We start from the raw sequence: 21,327 nt of genomic DNA on the forward strand, positions 1-21,327 counted from the left end.
AAGAGTAAGCAGTCAGCCAGAGGAAATCAAAAAAAAAAAATGGAGGCTGGGGGGGGGGTGGTGGCTGCAGTGATGAAAATTAAGCCAGGCGAGACCACACATTTATTCTAATTACGGCCTCCAAATAAACTAATGAGAGTGGGGAGGATGAGACGGGACCCGATGTGTCATTTTTTCTTTTTTTTTCTGCTCCATTTTAAAGGGCGTTTAATTCTATAGGTGCTTTTTTATCATGAGGCTGACCTTGTGTTTTCAAATGCCCATTTAGAGACACTGCAGACATGACATCATCCCTTTGAATCATTTTCGCCTCTGTTTTGCCGAATCACATCCACCGACGCAGAGCTTCTTCTCCGGATGAGTACACAAAGCGCTGTTAACGCTCGGGGGCGCGTTATTCTTATCAGTTCAACAGCTACTGAAGTGTCATTTCTGAAAAGTGGGGGGGAGAATTTTTGTTACTGGCTAGACAGGGTTATTGAGACCATTGTACTGTAGCCTAAATTGTAGAGATGAAGAGGGAAAAACGGGCAGGAACATCAATGGAATCGATTTACAATCCTATTTATCTTGCATCAGAGACGCAAGTTGGAATTACACAATCTGCAGTCCTCACAACACCAATGTCATGCAGATCAATACAAACTGACCTTTGCACAAAAGGGCTTGGGTTTGTCTGGATGCGTACCCGTTGGCAGAGCGCGCCGTCCGCTATTACGTTTTCACCACAGCACTTTTTAATGCAAGACATTGTCATTACGCCGCAAATGACTTTCATTTGATGTAGCCAAAGCCGAGCAACTTTAGTATTCACTGTGTGCAGCCAGCCGGCGTCGGCACCTCTTGCAGCCTGGCTGCTGTCAACTTGGAGCCGGAGTCCCGGTTACTCTGCTAAATGTGTGTATTTGTGCAAATATGAACGTCGTAAAGACACACACAGATGCCAATTCAACAACTGCGGCTTATTAATATGCTTCAGGAGTATTTGATTTGGCTAAAAGAGAGATGATGACCGATGTCTGTAATTTTGGATTTGTCATATTATTTCACTCAAGGGCATCAGAAATATGAAAAGGATGATTTTATCTGAAAATGATCCTTTCAACCCCTGTTTTCTATGTGGCGAATTGAAAACATATTTTCTTTTTGCGCTGAGGTTACGTGCCCTCAAGAAAACTCGGACAGGTGACCAACAAAAAGTTGGAAAATCTATAAGAGCAAGAATGTCCAGCGATTGTGGCCTTCATGCCCCGTCTGTGTCATTCTTAGCAGAAAGAAACCGCCTTTGTGTGGACTAAATATGGGAACCGTGGCCTTCTGCGGTTGCTGTGTCCGGTTCATTGTGTGCAGGTAACACTGTCACGTAACACGTTTTCATCCTCAAAATACACCTGACTCGCTGCGATTCGAACAAAATTTCAAAACCAAACCGTTGTGTGCTTTGGTGGACTGTTTCCGGCGTATTGTCGGTGAACTCTTGGATTTGAGTGTTCATATGCATATCACTCGAGTTTTGACGATACGAGATGAGTGTCCCCGAACTCCCACATCAAAAGTAGAAAATAAGTCACAACCATCAAGAAAAAAAGCCTTTCATTTCTGTTTTTTTTTTTTTTTTTTTTTCTCACAAAAGAGCAATATGAATTGTAATGGATAAACTAAATAACACAAATTGGAAGAAAAAATTCGAACTTGAAACTTCAAGGTCTTGTGAAGTGTAAAACATTTTCATTTCTCTGGATTTTTTTTAATATACAAAAATAATGGCTTGGGGACCTTTTTTTAATTTTTGATATTTCATTATTTCTACATTGAACTCAGTCCATGTGCAACAGGGATTTTAAACCTAATGAAACTGCGGGGACAAAGATGATAAACTGCGATTCTTTTATTTATTATAAAAAAAAAAATCTGAATCTTTAATAATGAGCTACCTCGGTATATTCTATCTTTAGCCACCAGTGCTGAATTATTTAAATGGTTTTATCGTTTTTTTTTCATACCTTTAACTCAACTATAGCTCTGATGGCGAGCTGTCCGTTCTCTGATTGGTCAGATACTCGGTAGTCGCGATTGGCTTCTGTACGGCATAAACAGAACGGACGGTGAACAATTTAACTCTCAGGGAGTCTTGTGCAACATAAATATTTGCGTTCTTGCACCGATCCCAGAGGAAACTTCCGGGATCCGACCTGAGCAATTTAATGCAAGCGTTTTCATTTATTCTTCTCGGGTGTAAAAGATTTTTAAAGCCTTTCAAGCGCTCTCTGTTTGGTCAGGATGTTAATGTCACTCCTCTACCATAAATTGACCTTATGAATACCAATGAAGGGAAATGACATCATTGCATGTGTGATGTTAAAGACTTGTCCTGCGTTTTATGATTCTTTTCTTGGAGCGCTTGTATCCTCGGAAAGTCACCATCAGCTTCTGTGTAAAGGAGGAATGTGCAGTTTTGAGTTTATTGAATTGGATGTTGGTGTTTATTTAATGTTGGCTGATCGGTGTATATTTTCTCTGCATAAAGATTCGATATGAAGTAATGAGTCGGGTGTAGTCGTACCGCTCTTCCTAAAGCTCAGTGAATCACTCAGACTGGCATTGTTGGTACACCATATTAAGCTATCCTAACCTGCAGTCGGTTGACCCTGCGACCCTGTGCACTGTGCTGGATACCCTGGAAGTACGGACAAGTGAAGTAAGATGATGCATTTTGACGTTTGGATTAGGTCCACTGACAGGGATGGTTAGTCCTAGAAACCCACTGACCATAAACAAACGTAACTTTGCGGAGTGCCACTGACACCGTGTTACTCATGGTCCTGTGGTGACTTTGCTTTGTGCGCAAATGCTTTTACTTTGACGGACAAGCATGAAAATCTGGCTTTTTTTTTCCTGTTCTTCAATCCCTGTTCCTTAACAATATGGCTACTGGATGCTGCCAGACAGTGGAGGCGCAGTCAGACACCACCTACCTGCTTTTATTTCATCAGCCCATCCTTGTGTGTCAAGGTACCGCGGGACCAAAATGGTTCTTTAGGTTTTTATTCAAGATTATATTATATACATATTTAAATTTTGTAATATGTGTGATATAATGGCTTTGCCAGAGAGCAAAAACTATTTGAAACCCTTTCAACATAATTCTCTTGATGACGATCCCGTCCATCTTCGCAGCACTCCAAAGTTTCCGCGGAAAACGTCGGACCGAACTCCCGAGAACTTTAGTGAAATCCATATAATACGACGCACGAGTGAGACGTTCTTTTGATTGAATGACGGCGGCAGAAAAAATCAGAGTCTGGGGTTTTGACTAGTCTCAAAATATAAGCTCCCTTTATTAAAAGCAGATAATCAGAAATATTTTAACGCTATCCGTTCCGTATTTTGACTTCATTGCCTTCTTACAACAACACATAAATATAAAACTGTATTGAAATCATATGTTATGACGCCACTAAAGAGTTTCACACATTTAGGTGCCCATTGCACCGTTGATTCAGGTTTTGCGTCAAAATTGGATTGACACATTTCATTTGGACTAATTGGGTTGAACTCGCTTCTAAATTATTCACGCTCTTTTCCATTAATGGCTTTAAAATCAGTCGGTGGACAAAAGTAAAGCAAAGGGGGGGAGAGGGGCGGGGGAATCTGCATTTCAAAAACACCAGATGAAACAGCAAGACATGTAGACAGGATCTCATCTAATAGGCTTTGAATATTTAGGAGGCCCCCGCTCTTCCTCTCAGTCACAGATGAAACAGACAGGAGGCCAACAAAAATATCTTGCTTGTTTGAAAGCTGTTACGCTAATGGCAAGGCATTAATTAAGTGAAGTATTTGCTCGAGACGGAATCCCTAACAGGCGAAGATCGGACGCTCTCGGGGACGGAACCTGTTCTTTCAGCGTCCGAGAGGTCGACGGGTGGAATCCGACCGGAAAGATCCGCAAACTTTTTTCTCTTTACAAATGAGTCCATTTCGATCCCGTCGTTTGCGCCGACATACCTTTTTCCCTCAAGTGTGTCCATCGCGGACACTCAAAATGTGGTATGTATAGAAACGAGCATCAGCGGGGTTGACGATGTCGCTGGGCCTCGTTCGGTCGAGGCACCGCCACGTGTTTCCTCTCGACCCGTTTAACCAGCTGCAGTTAACCACAGGTACAATATGGATGCTTTAGGGTCGAATCCAGAGCTGATTTCCATTTTATGACTGATAATAGCGTAAATGATCATTGCTGTGCTTATATATAGCGGGCATATACCACGCCGGGTAAGCCACGGGTAGTTAACTGTCATTGTTGCATGGATGGATGGCTGAGCTGCGTTCCATAACAGTGACAACATACGCTGCTTTGTGCTCTATTCAGCACTGCCAAGAATGACTGCAGGCATCTGTGGCTGTTCTGCATTACTCAGATCCTCATCTGGTGCTTATGAATATCTATGAGAATATCCAGTGTCTATGGGTGAGAAATCGGGTTAATGAAGACATTTTGCAGTCTTGAGAATGAAAAAGTGTTTGTGTGTGTGTGTGTGTGCGTGGATTCCTAGGGTGTTAGTTTAATGCTGTTAAATATGTCCACATCACCAAGAGCAGCATTGTTTCTCCATAAGAACCCAGTGAGAGCTTAGGTATGTGGCATCTGGAAGTCTGAGCCGAAACATAATTACTTTTCTCGTGTTTAAAAAAAAAAAAAAAAAAAAAAAATGCTTCTGTGCTGGAATGGAAGGCATTGACAATGAACATCTTGGCTTCTTTGAGGAAAAAAAAAAAGTGATATTAAGTATTTCTACGCTTTTCCGATGGACTGATGTGCCTCTCGGCTCATTGGGAATGGGGCCATGTTTTGGGTATCTTTTTTGCTTGGGTTGCTCCATCTGGTCTTGGCACCGCTGCGCTTCGCCCCTGCCCAGGAGTTCTCAATCCCAGCTACATGTTGGCAATTAGCAGGGACGTTGGCAAGGCGTCAGGCCGCAGTGTGACATTTTCCCCAAGCTTAGTGACTGGCCGCGGTGTATTTGAGCGCACATGTCTGTGTATACATCAGTCTCTACACATGTACATGCGGTCATGATTTCCTTTCCCTCATGCCGTAGTTTATTCCTCTATTTCACTCTTCTTGTGCCACTGGACGTCATTGTCCCTGCTTTTTTTTTTTTTTTTTTTTTTAGGTTATCCATCTGTATGTTTCTTCCTTGTCTGTATGTTTCTTCCTTGCGGACGTGTTACCTCATCGTCATCTTCAATTTTTTTTTTTTTTTTTTTTTAGGTTATCTGTCTGTATGTTTCTTCCTTGCGGATGTGTTACCTCGGTGACTCTTTGGGGGCGTCTCTTCGGTTTTGATACAGACGTTCACTCAGAATGAATGAGTTGGATTTGGTGACAAATGGAGATATTGATGAGGACCGCCACTGAATATTTATTTATACAAGGACCCCAGTATAAATGTATCTAAACCATTACGTATTTAGAAATGCTGCAATATTAAACATCATTCATGTGATCAACAGATTCTTCAAACGTTGCGTCTCTTTAAGTGACATTGTCAGTTTCCTGTATACTCTATTTTAATATGTCAAGACTTGCAAATCGTGTCTGTGATTATGACACCAAATTGTACCAAAGCGTTGGATGAAAACACGAGGAACCTGCTTGAATATTTTACGCCAGTTGGTTCTCCAGTGGTCGCTTGGGCCCAATAACTGGGTCAGGGAGCCATTCTGCGTGGAGGAAGTTGCCAGGGGAGAATTATGTTTCTGGAAATACTTGCTACATTTCTAGCTGGTACAAAAAGGGAATATGCAAAATACAGTAAATATGGGCTTTATTTAATCAAAGGTAGAATAACAGGAACCGCAGTCCCAGTGTGTGCAGGGAAGAACTTCTGAGAAAGTCTCCAGTCCTGTAAATCAAGCCACTGCTTTTCCTTTCAGCTGCTTCCTTAAAGGGTCCCGAAAGCCAATCATGTGCCTCCATCCAACTCTCTCCTCTCACACTTACTTACCACTTGTCATCTTTCCCTCAATCCATAAATCTCCATTCTGGTCTTCCTCTAGTCCTCCCACCTTGCTGTTCCAACCTCAGCATCCTTCTACCCAGCCCTTCCTCTGCAAACGTCCAAACCATCTCCGTCTGACTTTTTCTCCAGAACATCTAAAGTATGCTGTCCCCAACCTTTGCATCAACGTCCTTTCTTCTCCTCAGTGTCTCTAAACCAGACAAACATGACCTCCGTCTTCTACACCTTTCCTTTCTTTCGTGCTAATACTCCAATTCAATTTTGCTGTGATTCAAGATAAGTGCCTTTTTTTCTTAGTGTTTTCACTGTTTGCTGACACATTGTGTGTCACTGCATTAGTAGTTCCTGATACGCCATGATTAAGTTGAAGTTTAAAGGTGGTTCTGGTCTTGTCCTACCTGATGTGCAGCTCTAGGCATCAGCACACATCGGGGCCAAGTAAGCACGTCTGCACTGATATCACTTTGGGGGCGAACCTCGCCAAGAATGCACTGTGGCGTGCTTCACTCAACTTCTCCAGCTCATTTACTGATTGATTCCTAATCACCATCTGATTAGAGTAGTAAACAGCAAAACAGCACAATGCATTGCTCATTGGATCCACAGGGATATTTCTTTTCCAAGTTTATGATATAATGGGTCTCTGAAGTAGCATGAAATGCATAAAACCTCACCTAGATACCGAAAAAAAGGGGATATGGCTCATTTGTGCTTTTACATATTTTCATATATTGTATAACCCTATCCTGTAGTTATTTAGATTTGTTTCATTAATAAATGTACATTAAAAAATAGAAACTGGTGGAACGCCCTTTTTTTCCACATGATATTATATTAGTTTCAGGACTAATATAATGAGACCTGTTATTTATAAATTTCATTAGTGGACTGAAGACAGGAAGCAGCGCCTTCGCTGATGGAAATGTTCACAATCTAAATGCGATCTGATTCAAGGTTTGATGTAACATTAGCTTTGTCTTTTTGCACCACACAGTACATTATGCAGAAATAAACTGCAGTGGTAGGGGAAACAGAAAGTCACCCAGTCCTGGAAAGTGCCTTTTGGCAAGAGGTTTTGATGCTCAACGAGAACACACAGCAAATAAACCTGGGCTGAAGTTCAGATGTTTGTCCTGGGAGCCTCCGTTTTATGCAGTTCCTGTTCTTTAATAGTTATTTCAGCATCTCTCCATTCCTGAAGCATCAACAGCTTCTCATCATACAAGTTCCTCCATCATGCCCACTGTCTGATTTCAGTGGCGGAGGCGTATTTTACAACACACCGCTGCAAGGGGGAACGTCCGCTGAATCTCTAAGCATCTCCTTGGAAGTTGCAGTTAAAGGTGGTTTATCGGCTCTTACAAGGACTCTTTTTCAGTGAAAATGACTATCGCTGATTCCGTGAATCTTTTATTTACGAGCGCAGTGTATTCCATGATAAATATATAATATATATATAATATAAATATATATATGAAATATATATATATATGTAAAAATATATAAAAATATATCCTTATTCAGGATATATCCTTATCCTTATTCATATATCCTTATTCCTTATTCATCCTCATTCTCTTTATTCAGGTGAAAAAAAATATATAAAACATCCATATATATATATATATATATATATATATATATATATATATATATATATCGAAGATGCCTTATGCGAAACACTTCAAGGAAAATTATGATTTTTTTTTTTTTTATATCAAAGTATCAACTGAAGAATGTACTTTGTCACCAGCACAGTAAATCAAGTTTTTTTTAATTTCTTTGTTTTTTTTTGTTTTTTTTTTGCAATTAGTCAATTTATATCACATTCTCCTTATTCAGGTGGTCAAATGGGATACTTTCTAATTCTAAGAAAAGAAAACCTCATAATTATTGTATTAACCTACACATTGCACAAGGGCACCAATTTCTGTTCCAGATGTTTTGTAGATAATCGAGGCGCAAAACGACACCTAAGTAGTATGTACTGGGTTTCCCTGTGACAGGGAATCACTTATCTTGATTCCCTGTGAATCTATTGTCCACTTCAGAATCCACATCTGTGCAATTTAATAGAATCCAAGCTCTGCCACGATTTTTTTTCCCAGGCTTTGTTTTTCACAAAGACTTATTGTAATGGGCTCATCCTATCACTGGTTTTCAAGCCAAATTACTAAACAGCACCATTAGTTTGGATCGTTAGTTATGGATGTTCAGCTTGTTGAGTTTTTTTTTTGTTGTTGTTCAAATGAATCATGCAAGAGGGCAGTGCGTAGCTGTTCCACGTCACAGCAAAAAAGCCCCTGGTTCAATCCTCCCGTGTCTGCATGAGTTCACTTGGTTTCTCCGTTTTCCTCCCTCGGTCCAAAAAAACATGCGGAGGTTCATTGGAGACCCTTAATAGCCCGGGATGTGTGAATGAAAGGGTGAATAATTGCATGACTCTATATGTGGCCTTGTGATTGGCTGGTGACCACCTCTTGCCCAATGACAGTTGGGATAGGCTCCAACAATGAATGACTGAAAAGCATCTTCTCAGTACACAGAGCACAGAGCAACCTTCTGATTCTTTTTGTGCAGGTTTAACATGGCGAGATGACCTCACCCAGCAGGTCATCTCCAGAGAGCTCTCCAAACAGAGGAGCGTCCCCCTTCGCCGTCCCAGCGTGGCAGGCAGCCCCCTGGCATCCTACAGCAACCTTAGGGACCGGAAACTGAGCAGGAACCTGCAGCAGTACCTGACAGGTCTACGGTTTCTGCCAAAGTCCAAGGTACAGGGAGCCGGAACAACAAGGATGTGTCAATTTAGGGAAAATGTCTGCCGACAGGCTCCTTTCCCCGTTCCTTTGCGGGATAATTCTTCCCTCTAAGTTTCTAACACAGTCACTCAACAGAATTTCAATAGAGGTTACATCTTATTTTAAAAACAAAGATATTAAAGTGCAGAAGTAATATACAACATCTAAATACAATATCTTCAATTCATTATTGTGCTATCTAGGGGACAAAACCCGAGATTGATTACTGACAGACTGAGCTTTCTAATTGTATATCCAGTGTTAAGAACCAGCTCAACCTCGGCCAACTAAATTAGAAAAATAATGCTTGAATAATGATCGTATTAAGAATTCGGCAAAAAATGCACTCCAGAGAGCGCACTCATCTGCCAAAGCTAATAGCCGTCACTTTTATCAGCAGTCACACAAAATCCCTGCACATTAAAAGATACTATCAATGTTATTATACCTATTTTTCATGAAGCTCCTAACATTTCCTAAATTTAATAAAAAAGTCAGAAAATGTACTGATAAGAATAATTAACAGAATTCAAACCTGCAACTGGAAGCATAATATATATATATATATATATATATATATATATATTCATATATTTTCTCATATTTCATTCATATACTTTTTTTATATATGTTTGTGTGTGTGTGTGTGTGTGTGTGTGTGTGTGTGTGTGTATTTATGTATATATATAAATAGAAACATATACAGGACTGTCTCAGATAATTAGAATATTGTGATAATGTTCTTTATCTTCTGTAATGTAATTAAAAAAACAAAAATTACTTTTTCATGATATTCTAATATTTTGAGATGTTTGAGTTTTCTTAAGATGTATGCCATAATCAGCAATATTAAAATAATAAAGGCTTGCAATATTTCAGCTGATTTGTAATGAATCCAGAATGTATGACATTTTTGTTTTTATAATTGCATTACAGAAGATAAAGAACTTTATCACAATATTCTAATTTTCTGAGACAGTCCTGCATATATGTGTGTGTATCTAGATATGTTTAATGGAACGTGGCAGAATTCTTTTCATAAAGGTTCATATGAGAGTCCCTCTTTTGCAGCCATTGTTTTAAAATCCATTTTCCTGTGTATTTTTTTAGTCAGATGGACTGAAAAATAAAAACAGTCGTGTCTTGTCGGAGCTTGTCGCCGCACATATTCTGCAATATTCATGTTGTTCATGAGCAGTTTGATAACATTTATAATTCAATCTAGTGGAATGATTTGGTATTTTTCCCTTTTCCATAAAGTTATGTAGGCAACGGCAACGAAAGATGAAGGCTTGAAACACTGACTCACCCCACCAAGTAAACAAAGGAACGGCTCATTTTCAGGAATCATAGAAGCGCCTCTTCCTTTTGGAAACGAGTCAATATGTCGGGGGTTCCCCTCTCATCCCTATATACCGCTATTGTCTTCCACTCCGTCATCTCCGCGCTCATGCTGGGCGAAGACCCTTAAACATAAAGCCGCCCCCATCACCTTTTAACATAATTCAGTCCTCATATTTAGGGTGGGACCCCATCTTTGTTTGGAATGTGCTCGGCGCCCTTCATTGCCAAGCTACTCCCCGCTGCTATGTCAATGCAGCCATAATGCAAAGTTGAAGAGTTCAGGACCTTCCTTATTGATGAGATGAGCTCTTTTGTTGGGTTGTGTGATGGAAAAAGTCAAACATGGTTAGCATGAATGGCAAAGACCCCCTTGCCCCCTCCACCCCTCACCCCCGAGTGCCCATCTTGGCCTCTCAGTATGTTTAACTGAATGAGAATGACATTTTCTCCATATAGATTTGAAGGACAGAAAATGGCACCAAGGGGCGAAATGTGTATTATTTTAGCGGTCGCATTGAAAATCCCGCTGCTCCAGTGCGTCAGATATGCTGTTACAGAACCTCCCCTTGCAAACAGAAGAAAACAGTCACACACTTCGGGCTAGTTTTAGTACACGGTGATGGTGTAGCGTTAAAGTACACGTACTGGGAAACGTGGACCTGTGCAAAGGCAAGACAGGTAGTATCTGCGGCCACGAACAACACAAGCTAGCGCCATTCACGCTTTTTAGCCCACGTTAATAAATGACGTTTTGATAACAGATAGCGTCGTACCTGCGAAATGAGCCGCCTAGGTGTGAGAACAAAACATTCTCCAAAAACAATTTCGACAGACGTGCGGCGTCCTCCCGCCGAGGTGGGTCGCGAGGCTGCATTCATTGAAACTGCCAAAAATAATTCACAAACGCTGTTCTTTATTTTTAATTAAGGGTTTTTAATGTAATGTTTTGAGAACAGAACTGATTGACAGTATTTTTAATGAATGCAAATCACATTAAGTGTGCAATGTCATTAATGTCAGGTAAGCTGGCATGGCTGTCCTGTTTGAAAGATCTAAGGTGTTAGCAGTGTTGACATTCACTTGCCGCTGTTATTTACTTTTCACCTGGATGACTCTATTTTGTGATCAATGGGAGTTGGAGGAGCACGAAGAATTTAAAGAGATGTGTTTCTGAACGAGTCGGAATTTGATCCGGAACCAGGAAACTGATTAAACTGGTGCGTCTTGAGTCCAAACTCCTCTAAATGTCTGTGTACTGGAGCTGTATGATGTTAATGAAACACAGTTTGTCACGCGTCAAAAATGAAATTGCACACAGCTAAGTTTGAAATAACCTGACTGATAATTCTATGGTTTCTGATAAGCCACTCCCGTTACTTCTCTGACAGAGAGGATGTGCTTTTAAAGTTTGTTGGGCATTGCAGAAAGACATGAAATTACTCTTTGAGTGACATTATCTCATCTGTGATTTCCATAATGCAATTTCCAAGGGCAGTTGTCTTTGATCGGGAATCCTTATTCATATCCTGTCCTGTCTAGTTGAGCCCGGCTTGCTTTTCTTTTCATGCTAAAGCCTGTCACAACAACGCACAACCCATCAAATGTTCTCGAGGGTGGGGGTTTACAGCTGAAGGTGGGGTGAAGATTCATCATATGACTTTTGTTGGTTTAGCCTCAAGATGTTTGACATGAGGAATTGTGCTACCTCGCCCCAGAATGAAGAACTCCTGGTTGATAACAATTTTGAGCCCGGACGGTCGAAATCCAAGCAGGGCTGGAAGGAGACCACCATTTACAGTCTTCAGAAAGGAGCCGGTCAACCTCCTGTCACCAAAGTCTTCTCTCATAGCGGCGAGGGCAGGCACCCCAAGCTGAGCACCACCCGCACAAACAAGCTCCTTTCCAACCATGTGGAGCAGCTTCTTGGAGGAGAACCAGGGGTCCAGAGGGACCCCCCTGGAAGCGAGGCTCTGTGGCCCAAAGGGAAGCTACAGTATCTCAACTACGTCCGTCCGGCTCCGGACGAGCAAGCCGGAGAGCGTTCTCAGAAGCCGTTCGGCTCCAAAACCTCTAATCTGGATAGACTGTTGTTCAAAACTGGCTCCGACCAAATAAGTCCAAAGGAGCATCTGACCGGTATGGACGGTAAGCTCCACCTTCCCGATCGTCCGCTCACTCAACTTTTAATTTTTTTGTGCAATATTTTTTTTGCTATAATCTAACGTCGTTGTGTTGGGCTCGTCATTCTCGTTGCCTTTCTGTCCAGGGCGATTCATCCAGAGTTTGGTGAACCAGCTGGGAAGGCACAGCATCAACGTGGACTCTCTGATTGGCAAAGACCTGGAACATCTGTCTGAGGTCATCACCGGAGCTCTGCAGGAGGTGGACATGAAGCAGCCGGTGTCTGAGTCCCAGCCAGGAGCAGGTGACACTGACTTGAACGGGGTCACAGAGGATAGCAGACAGCCACTGGCTAGCACTGCGCTAAGTCAAGACAAGAACCAGAAATCAGACAAAGAGCAGAATCTTAAGGAGAAGGAAAAACTAAGATGGCCGCTGAAAGGTACGGCCCTCGTCCGGTGAAATCGCAACATCTTTCTAAATTTATGATAACTTTACACTTGCTCGTGGAGGTTTGGGGTGGCGTGATGGAGAAGAGATTAGCTCTTCCGCCTCACGTAACAAATAACGAATGAATGAATGTAGACATTTGTGTAAATGTAAAAATATGATAATGTTTACATGCAAATAACATTGGTTGTACACTAAATATGTTTAGACTCACAGAATGCTCTGGCGCATTGTGTGTGTTTGCAGGCCAACAAGCGGACGACGCAGGCAAAGAGCCTGTTGACAAGGTGAGCGTTTCTGTCCTGTAGCCGACAAACTGATGTGAGGGATATCGAAACAAACTCCTGACAAACTGTGTTTCTGCAAACAGAAGGGGCTTTATGGTTTTGCTGATTCACTATCAAATGACAAGTCAGTTGGGGGGGATTTTAATCTGTTAAAGCGCAGAAAGCATCCTGAATGATGCTTAACATTCTCACTAATTCAAATAAAATAATATGTTACCATGCAAAACAATTTAATGTAGCGGGTAATGTTTTTTATATTATGTTGATTTAAATATTTGGATTCACAGTCCACTATTGTTACAAATAAACAATGTTTTATTTATCGCAGCATGCAGCCTTTTTCTCAAAGCTACTCGACTACCTCAACCTGGAGCCTTTTGGTGACGTTCCTGTGCATCAGAGTGTCTCACAGGCCCCTGGCGAGCCCCAAAGAATGGTCGGACTGGAGAGCGTTCAGAGCCGAACAATGCAGGGCCAGGTCCCCGTGCTCCAGAGCTGGGAGGAGAAAAGCGCACCTGTGCCCGGGAGGGACGGCTCCACCATGCGTCTGACCGGCAATGCCGGGGGGCCTGACGAACAGGTGGACTCGGACATTGAGAAGCTGATGCGGGGGATGCAGGCCCCGGATGTGCAAAAGCAGCTCCAGGATCCAGAGAAGAAGGACATGAGGATCAAAACCCAGCTTGTTCATGTTGGAGTGAAAGAGTTTTCCAGCAGGGGAAAGGACAGACACTTTGGCTACATCATAACCGGCTCAGAGTGAGTATGAACGAGATAGGGGGGGGGGGTTAGATTGAGAGAATTGGACAGATTGTGCGTGCGATGCGGCACGGGAGGTAGAGCTTTGGAATATTCCTAGTTCAAATCCCGGCTTCTCCTTGTGTGTCGAAGTGTTGTTGAGCAAGACAATGAACCCCTAACTGCTCCCCTGGCGCTGGTGGGCGGCAGCCTACTGCTCATGGTTCATCCATGATGGGTTAATTGCAGAGAATTAATTTCCCCATGGGGATTAACAAAGGATAAATTGTTATTATTATTATTATTATTTTTATTACATCAGTGTCAATTTGTGGTATATTGTTTCACATCCATAGACGGGCCTCAGCGCATAATCAGGTGAATCAGTGGGTCTCCATGATCCTATACAAAATCTATAATATGGCAGTTAACCAACCTCCCTGATAGCTTTTTGGAAAACCTTGCTGGGTTCAACAACAAAAATCAAAACTCAGTCGACCCTTATGAAACCCCTACTCCAACCATGCCATGAAAAGAGCTTTTTACGCCACAAATGTTCCTCAAAGAGACAGCTGTGCAATTTCCATGATGACTTCTACGGCTTATCCTTCTGATTTCTGGAAGGAGACATTTCTTTCGGGTTGTTGTTTTTTTTTTCGTTTTTTCAATAGTATTCTCTAGCTTTGTGAGCCCCAAAAAGTCCCTTTCATTCCTGTTATGTATGGGACAGAGAGAAGACAGCTTTACGTTAGATATCACCACAAATCAGTTACTCAAACCTTTAGGAGTACAATGGCTTGTCACCAAAGTGGTTCCTACATATTTGTACCATCTTGGTTTTCTCCTCATACACAGCGCTCTACTGTGTTCTTGAGATAATACCTTAAACTAAGATTTAAAAAATGTCCTCTTACAATTTTGTGCTGATGGTGGCCCAACCTGTCTATTATTATTGAATGTCAATGGCAAAGTCACAGCAAAAGGCAGAACCCCCAAACTATTTGTTCTGGCCCCTCATACGGGTACATATGGTCCCTGTGAGGTCCAGTAGTTGGTTCTCGACCGTACAAATGTAGATTTAACGGACTCTGACTCGGTCGATGTTCTAGGCGATATCGGCGTCGCCCCAAGAATCTACAAGTATATGAAACACTAACAGCGGCAGCCACGCACAGTCAATTTTCTAGCCGTTAAGTGCTAATTATCAACCGGATCATAGCTTGGTGTTATCGTGTATTGCTATTCTCACCACTTGTCACACTTTGACCTGTCTCAAAGCAGTGACATTTTGCGCCCCGTAACACATCAATAATATTTCCACTTTGTTCAGTTGCTTTGTGCTCTCTTTGTAAAGGGTCATTTTTTTTATGGCAAATGATACAGAAAGACACCCTGTATCCCGAGATACACTTGATTAATATTGGCAGGATAAAAAAAAAAAAACTCTTCAGTGTGATTAATCACCATGCCGTATGGTGAATTTAATGATGATACTTTGACAGGAAGAGACACCGAATTATCTTGTGACCAGCAGTTCCCAACTAATGTACCTTCACCCGTGACCTTCTCTCAAATCCCTTTATGGCGTTACCAAGGCAGACGTGGTTTGCTTGTCCTTCACCTGCTCAACAAACTCGATGAACATTCTTTGTCGCTTTATTGCCACTCGGAGAAAATCACATTCACATGTAAAAACACTATATAGGTGGGAATGATCCAGGGAAAGAAAAAGCCCAGCTGAATGAAATCTTCGTTTTCCTCCAAATCCGTCTACCAGGTGCAGCTAACAGACACCTATAGATGGCATATAGAGGTGTCTGCATTGGCTGCAGCCTCATGATTGCATGGTTGTTATTCCCAGCTCCTTCACACCCCGCAGTGAGGCTACGCAAACCTGCTTATCTGACAGCTCCTGACATTGTGGCGGTGGTTGTGTGTGGTTTGGGGAATAAGAAAAAGGAGGGGTGGTATGTGAAGGGAGAAGTGAAAGGTATGGATAGAAGAGAAAGAGACAGAGAGAAACCCAAGGGAGAAAGTGCTAGCATCAACAACCCAGTCACTACTGGAGCTCTCCAGTTGGTGGAATTACCGCAGAGGGATACAAACGTGACTGGAATCGCTTTGGCAAATCTTTTAACTTCCAAAACCCTTGAAGAAAAAAAAAAAAAAAAAAAAACAGAGAAAAAAGGGCCACCTCCTCTCACATCGATGGAGGGAGATTAACCAGTGATGCTTGCTTCACTGGGAGGGGGGGGTCCAACACAGGCATTCTACTAAATTCTCCAAAATTCTTAGTGACATATTTTTCGCTAATTATTACAGCACTTTAATTCAAGGACTTTTAAAACTCTTTTTAGCGTCTCGTTTTGTTCCGCGCTTTTTGGGCGCCTGTCGCCTCGCAATCAATCGGCAGTCGATGTTTGCAGGTTAAACCGTCAGCAATAAAGTAGCTTTCTGTGTGTGTGTGTGTGTGTGTGTGTGTGTGTGTTTGTGTGCGCGCGTGTGTGTGTGCCCTTCTCATTTCTCCTATCCAGCGCGTTGGCCCACAGATTGCTTTTGTTTGGTCTATTTCCTTGGCGATTTGCTCTCTGAGTGAGAGAGCAGCCGCGGACTGAGCCGAGATGAGGCATGGCTTTATCAGACCACCATTACACTTCACCTCCATTCCATTTGCACCTTATTATTCTCATCTCGCCGTGAGGGCGCGTGCGTGAGTTTGTGTACTTTGTGTTATCATGTTTCTCTATACGCCGGCACGCATGTGACAGGAAAGAAAGTGAAGGTAGACGAAGAAAGACAAAGATGAGGGGAGGTACAGGAGAGAGAGGCGCTTCCATGATACAGCCATTACACCTCATGCAGGTTCCATTTGCACCTTATTGTTTGTCTCATTGCTTGGAAAAAAAAAAGCAGGTGATTTACCAAGCCTGAAGAGGCAGCTGATCCCTTTTCTCCCTTGGCACTGTTCATGTGTTTGTTGGTCTCGTGCATGTCCTGCGTGCACGTACACCTGTGCCGTACGCCCGTTCGGACCACCCAACCTTTTGTGTGCTCAATGACCCGTTCGCGGGCATGAATTGTGTCGGTAACTCCCTAAAAATATATCGTTTTAACAGCCGAGCAGCCTCGCGTCTCCGCTTTGGACCCGTGCTTCCAAAAAAAAAAAAAAAAAAAAAAAAAAGTGACGACGGGATGTCTTTGTATTCCTCACAGCTCCCTCACCAATGACCAGGGCTTGGACTTGATGGAGCGACTCACGCAGCAGCTGGACCTCCATGTGGCGGACCTGAGCCAGCTTTCGTATGTACATTCTGCACACGCTACGTCGTCAGAAATACAGATGTACACACATTTGTTACAGGCTGCGCTCATAACGGAGAATAACTAGCCGTGTTTCAGGGACATGAACTGGAGATCTCCTGGAAGCATTGAGTTTGGTTGAAAAGGACATCGCAAGAATGCCGTTTTTATGAATACGCCAACAACCATAGGCTGTTGTTTTTTGGAAGTTTCGGCCCGTTTGACTTTTCGCAGAGAAAGAAAACAGGCCTAATTACCTCCAGACCCGTACTGATGTCTCCATTGTATTCAAAAGACTGGCTCTCCACTGCTGTCGCCATCCACCCTCTGAAAGGGGGAGCAGTTAAGCCATCAACCGACTCTCATTTAGAAGCAAAGCGAGAGAGAGGAAGAAAGGAAAGCGGGGGAGATGTGCAGAGGATAGCGAGCCGCAAATAGAGAATGTAGTCCAGCAGGAGGTAGTTAATATATTAATGAGCGGGCGAACTGTCCTTGAACCCGGGCCGATTTGTGCTAATACTGTGGTTTGCTGTACATCGGGTGTCAGACCATGTAGGAAGCAAAGGCGATGTGTTCACCTCAGATCTGACAAGCCTTTCAAGATGCTCCGGCAGGAAAAGTGGAGTCTGGGTGGTTCAGTAACACCCGCTGCAGGAACACCAAAGTCAATGCACTGTAGTGTTCAGCGGCACCGCACTGTAGTTACAGAGCATTGTAGCTCAGATAAAAGGTAGCGGGAGGGTAAAACTGTCACACTGTATTCCGTATCCAGTGCTCAACATTGAGTATTCTCACCGTGACCTCAAAGTCAGCCAAGGAGAGAGTCTGCTCTCCGTCTTTCAATTCAAACTCCCCAGTTGCGTTTTTGAAGAAGCGGGAACGCCGCAGTGAGCCGTCCTGCTGGCACTGATTGAGTTAATCTTGTTATTACACCTGTCATTTCATATCATACAATCAACTCTGATGCTAATGCACATAATGATGAATGCGGCCACTAGATGCTGATGAATAGCCGCTAACGTTACAGCGCCGTGCAATCATTCAGATATCCGTCATCGTGTGAATTAAAGCCGTTAAGCCAGTGTAAGAGCTGCGTCGTATTGCCAACAGGACACTATGGGAGGAATAAGCAAAGAAAATATCCTCTTTGTCAGGTTTATTTATCCCCCTTCTTTTCCCTTTTACAAAGTAATGAAAGCTCATTCATGTAGAAATAGCCGAGATGGAAGACATGACGCAGGTTCATTGTGCCTCTTGCCGCGCGGCAGGTGAGTGTTTGAAAGCCCGCGTCTGAATATGAGTCGGCTGGAGTATGAGAGCCGGGTCAGAGCACACCGCCCTGCTGCGGGCCACTCTTTCTCCCACACTCTGATGAGCCCTGATAGGAGGATGTGAGAGGAGATACTCAAATATGACAATAGGCAGGGAGGGAAGGCGATGGGGAGGGAAACTTGCTCAAATTTTAGGGATGGTCAGATCTGGCACCACAATAATCAGCACAAAATATTGGATTTTTAAAGAGTGGGTTTGACTAATGATTGGCTGGGGATGGTGTGAGTCGTGTTAGCGATGACGTAAGTGCTTTGCCTGGTGCAGCCACTAGGGGGGGTGGGATACACACTGTCTATGCAGACAGCCAGGCACTCACTGCCAGTATCCCATCAGCAGGGGCTGCACACACATACACACACAGACACACACAGACACACACTAATCATGTCCCACCAACAGAGCCAATATGAAGTCCAAGCTTACACATCCGATAACACAGGAGAGGGGCTGAAGTCCTCTAGATAGCTTATCAACCTTTACTTCATCTCCCAACTGTGGTTGTGTTTTTCTGAGTATATTTAAATAGAGTGAGGTTGGGGGGGTGAGAAAAAAAAAATCATGTCACTTCAATTTGAGATGCATCAAGATCTCCGGCCTGAGAGAATGAAGGCAGGGCTAAAGATTGTGGAAATATTGACATTTACAAAAGCAAACACGGCCCAGGTGAAGGCATTGGAGAGAGACAGCTTTTGTTTAGAGCCCCGGGTGTATCCACACACGTGTGTGTGTGTGTGTGTGTGAGAGAGAGAGAGAGAGAGAGAGAGAGAGAGACAAAGAGAGTTCACGCCAAAGGGTCCGTCTGTCTGGTGGCATTGGCTTATATATCGCTGCTGGCCCAGCAAGAGCCCCCACCTCTGCAGCAGGCAGAGCGGTGAGTGGGTCCGGGGTCGGAGAACTCTGATGAATGTGCCTCTGCCTTGCAGTCTGGCAGCAGAACACTGAAAAAAAAACAAAAAAAAAAACGATGTAAACCTTCCAAAATACGATATGATTATGCATTGTAATGACTCGCTAGCTTAGAGATTTTTAGAAAAAAAAGTTTGTGTCTCAGCTCGCTTTGCGTGGCAATTGGCCACCATCTATCTGTAATTCTATAGCCTTAAATAAGTTTCTAAGCAATTTATGAAAAAAAGAGCATGCCGACCAGTACGTGAGTCACGTTTTTGTATGCAAGTAAGTAAAATTTACTTGTAAGACTGGAAATGAACCTATGCCGAGTAAAATTGTCAACGCTGTGCCGTACTAAAGAGAAATGTTACATTGCTCTTTCAAATATATGAGTTCACAAGCATGCAGGAAAGGAGCCGCCTGCTAAAGATGCATGCGGATATTATTCTCAGTGAGAGGGAAATAACAAGGGGGGGGCTGAATATTTTCCCATGTATCCTAAAGCATCACACAGCAGATCCGAACCTGTAAAATAACTTACGACTATATTTACAAATTAAGCGTATGCACTGGAGATGGTAGCGATTCTGAAGCTGGTGAAAGATCTCGCAGGTAGACTTTATGAAGAGTTTGCAGTGTGACGTTTATCCCGTTCATATCTGTGCTTTGTAATTGTGGGGCTCTGATTCACTGTGTTCCAGATTTTTTTTTTTTTCAAAAGATTCTTATATTTGTGTGTGTTTGATCTGAGGTGCAGGTGATCCATTTTGCATTGTGCTTCTTTCTCCTTTTTTGTAGTTTAGCGTTGCTAAGTGCATTTCCCGTGAGAAACATTTCTCTGCTTACTGTAGTCAGACTCGACCACGGAGAGAGTTGAGTCACACACCAGTAAATCACCTGAAAAGTGTGCACACCCAAGCGAACAGTATTCCCAACGTTAGAGACAATAATTTGTCATTTGCAAAACAGTTGAAAGACAGCCTTGTTTTATTTCTTGGTATCTGAATTGGTAAGGAAGTAAGAATAAATAAACACGTGTCCGTGAAACATTTTCTTTTTGTCTACACTCTCAGACAGGACACAACGCCAATGCCGATCAATACGTGTTGATTTTCCATGTCAGATGGGTTAACTCCTATATCTCCATTGTGCTCCGTCGCGTGCATCGGCTGTTTGGACGACCACGATGTTTCTCACAAACCAAGTGGTGAGGCATTGGAGCCCGCACGTGACACGAGAATTCAGGTTTCAATCTGCGGTAGCATTTCTGCAATATTTTCTTTTAACGACTTTTGGTCTCTGGAAAGACTTAGTCGTAATAAAAGGTATTAGCTTCGCCAATGTGAAGGCTGCTGGAGCAAACAGAACATAATGTATCTAGTTACTAAGTTTTCGACATGCTTGTTGGCTGGTCCGTCACCTTTGGGCTCAGCCTTTTTTGTGACAAATTGAGTAGAAATATCAAAAGGCAAGCTGTGGATTTGTGCAATTGTATAATTTTGTTGTTTGCATCATTGTGTTCGTTCATGTGCTGCACAGTGGCACAGCAGTCGTATGTAGCTCAGTGGTAGAGCGCATGCTTCGCATGTATGAGGTCCTGGGTTGATTCCGGCATCAGCAATGTAAGTCGCTTTAGTTAAGATTCTCCCAAATGACTGAAATGTGATGTAATTTCAGAAATCAGCGCCTCCTCTTCATAGTGAGAAGGTCCCTGGTTGGATTCGGGCAAGAAATTTGTGGAGTCTCCATGTTCACCCCGGGTCCGCGTGGGGTTCCGCCTGGGTTCTCGGTTTCCTTCCAACAATCCAATAACATCCATGAGGTTCATTGGAGACCTGACGTTTCACAGATGTGTGAATGCGAGGCTGAACGGTTGTTTGTCAAAGATAACGAATTACTGTAAATGTCAGTTACACAACCAAGTTTAGATTCTTCAACCGTATGACTGTACTTTTGAAGTGTATTAGCAATTCTGTCGCGTAAATAAAGCATAGTGATTCAAAAAACAAGAAAAAAAATCACAAGCAATTCAGTGAATCGGTA

General features: G+C 42.8%; 1 protein-coding gene across 1 annotated transcript in view; it reads left to right on the forward strand.

Annotated features, from left to right (window-relative positions):
- The window catches only part of ptprn2 (protein tyrosine phosphatase receptor type N2), a 127,066-nt gene that overhangs the window by 26,025 nt on the left and 79,714 nt on the right, over window positions 1-21,327 (forward strand). The window contains exons 4-9 of the mRNA XM_086151060.1: window positions 8,607-8,797; window positions 11,884-12,313; window positions 12,435-12,731; window positions 12,986-13,026; window positions 13,355-13,785; window positions 16,978-17,064. Of these exons, the coding sequence (XP_086007186.1) occupies window positions 8,607-8,797; window positions 11,884-12,313; window positions 12,435-12,731; window positions 12,986-13,026; window positions 13,355-13,785; window positions 16,978-17,064 (1,477 nt within the window). The remainder of the gene's footprint in view (window positions 1-8,606; window positions 8,798-11,883; window positions 12,314-12,434; window positions 12,732-12,985; window positions 13,027-13,354; window positions 13,786-16,977; window positions 17,065-21,327) is intronic.

Source organism: Fistularia commersonii, chromosome 8, assembly GCF_037954325.1.
Source record: "Fistularia commersonii isolate RoL2024-O1a breed Wild chromosome 8, RoL_Fcom_v1.0, whole genome shotgun sequence".
Taxonomy (NCBI): Eukaryota; Metazoa; Chordata; class Actinopteri; order Syngnathiformes; family Fistulariidae; genus Fistularia; species Fistularia commersonii.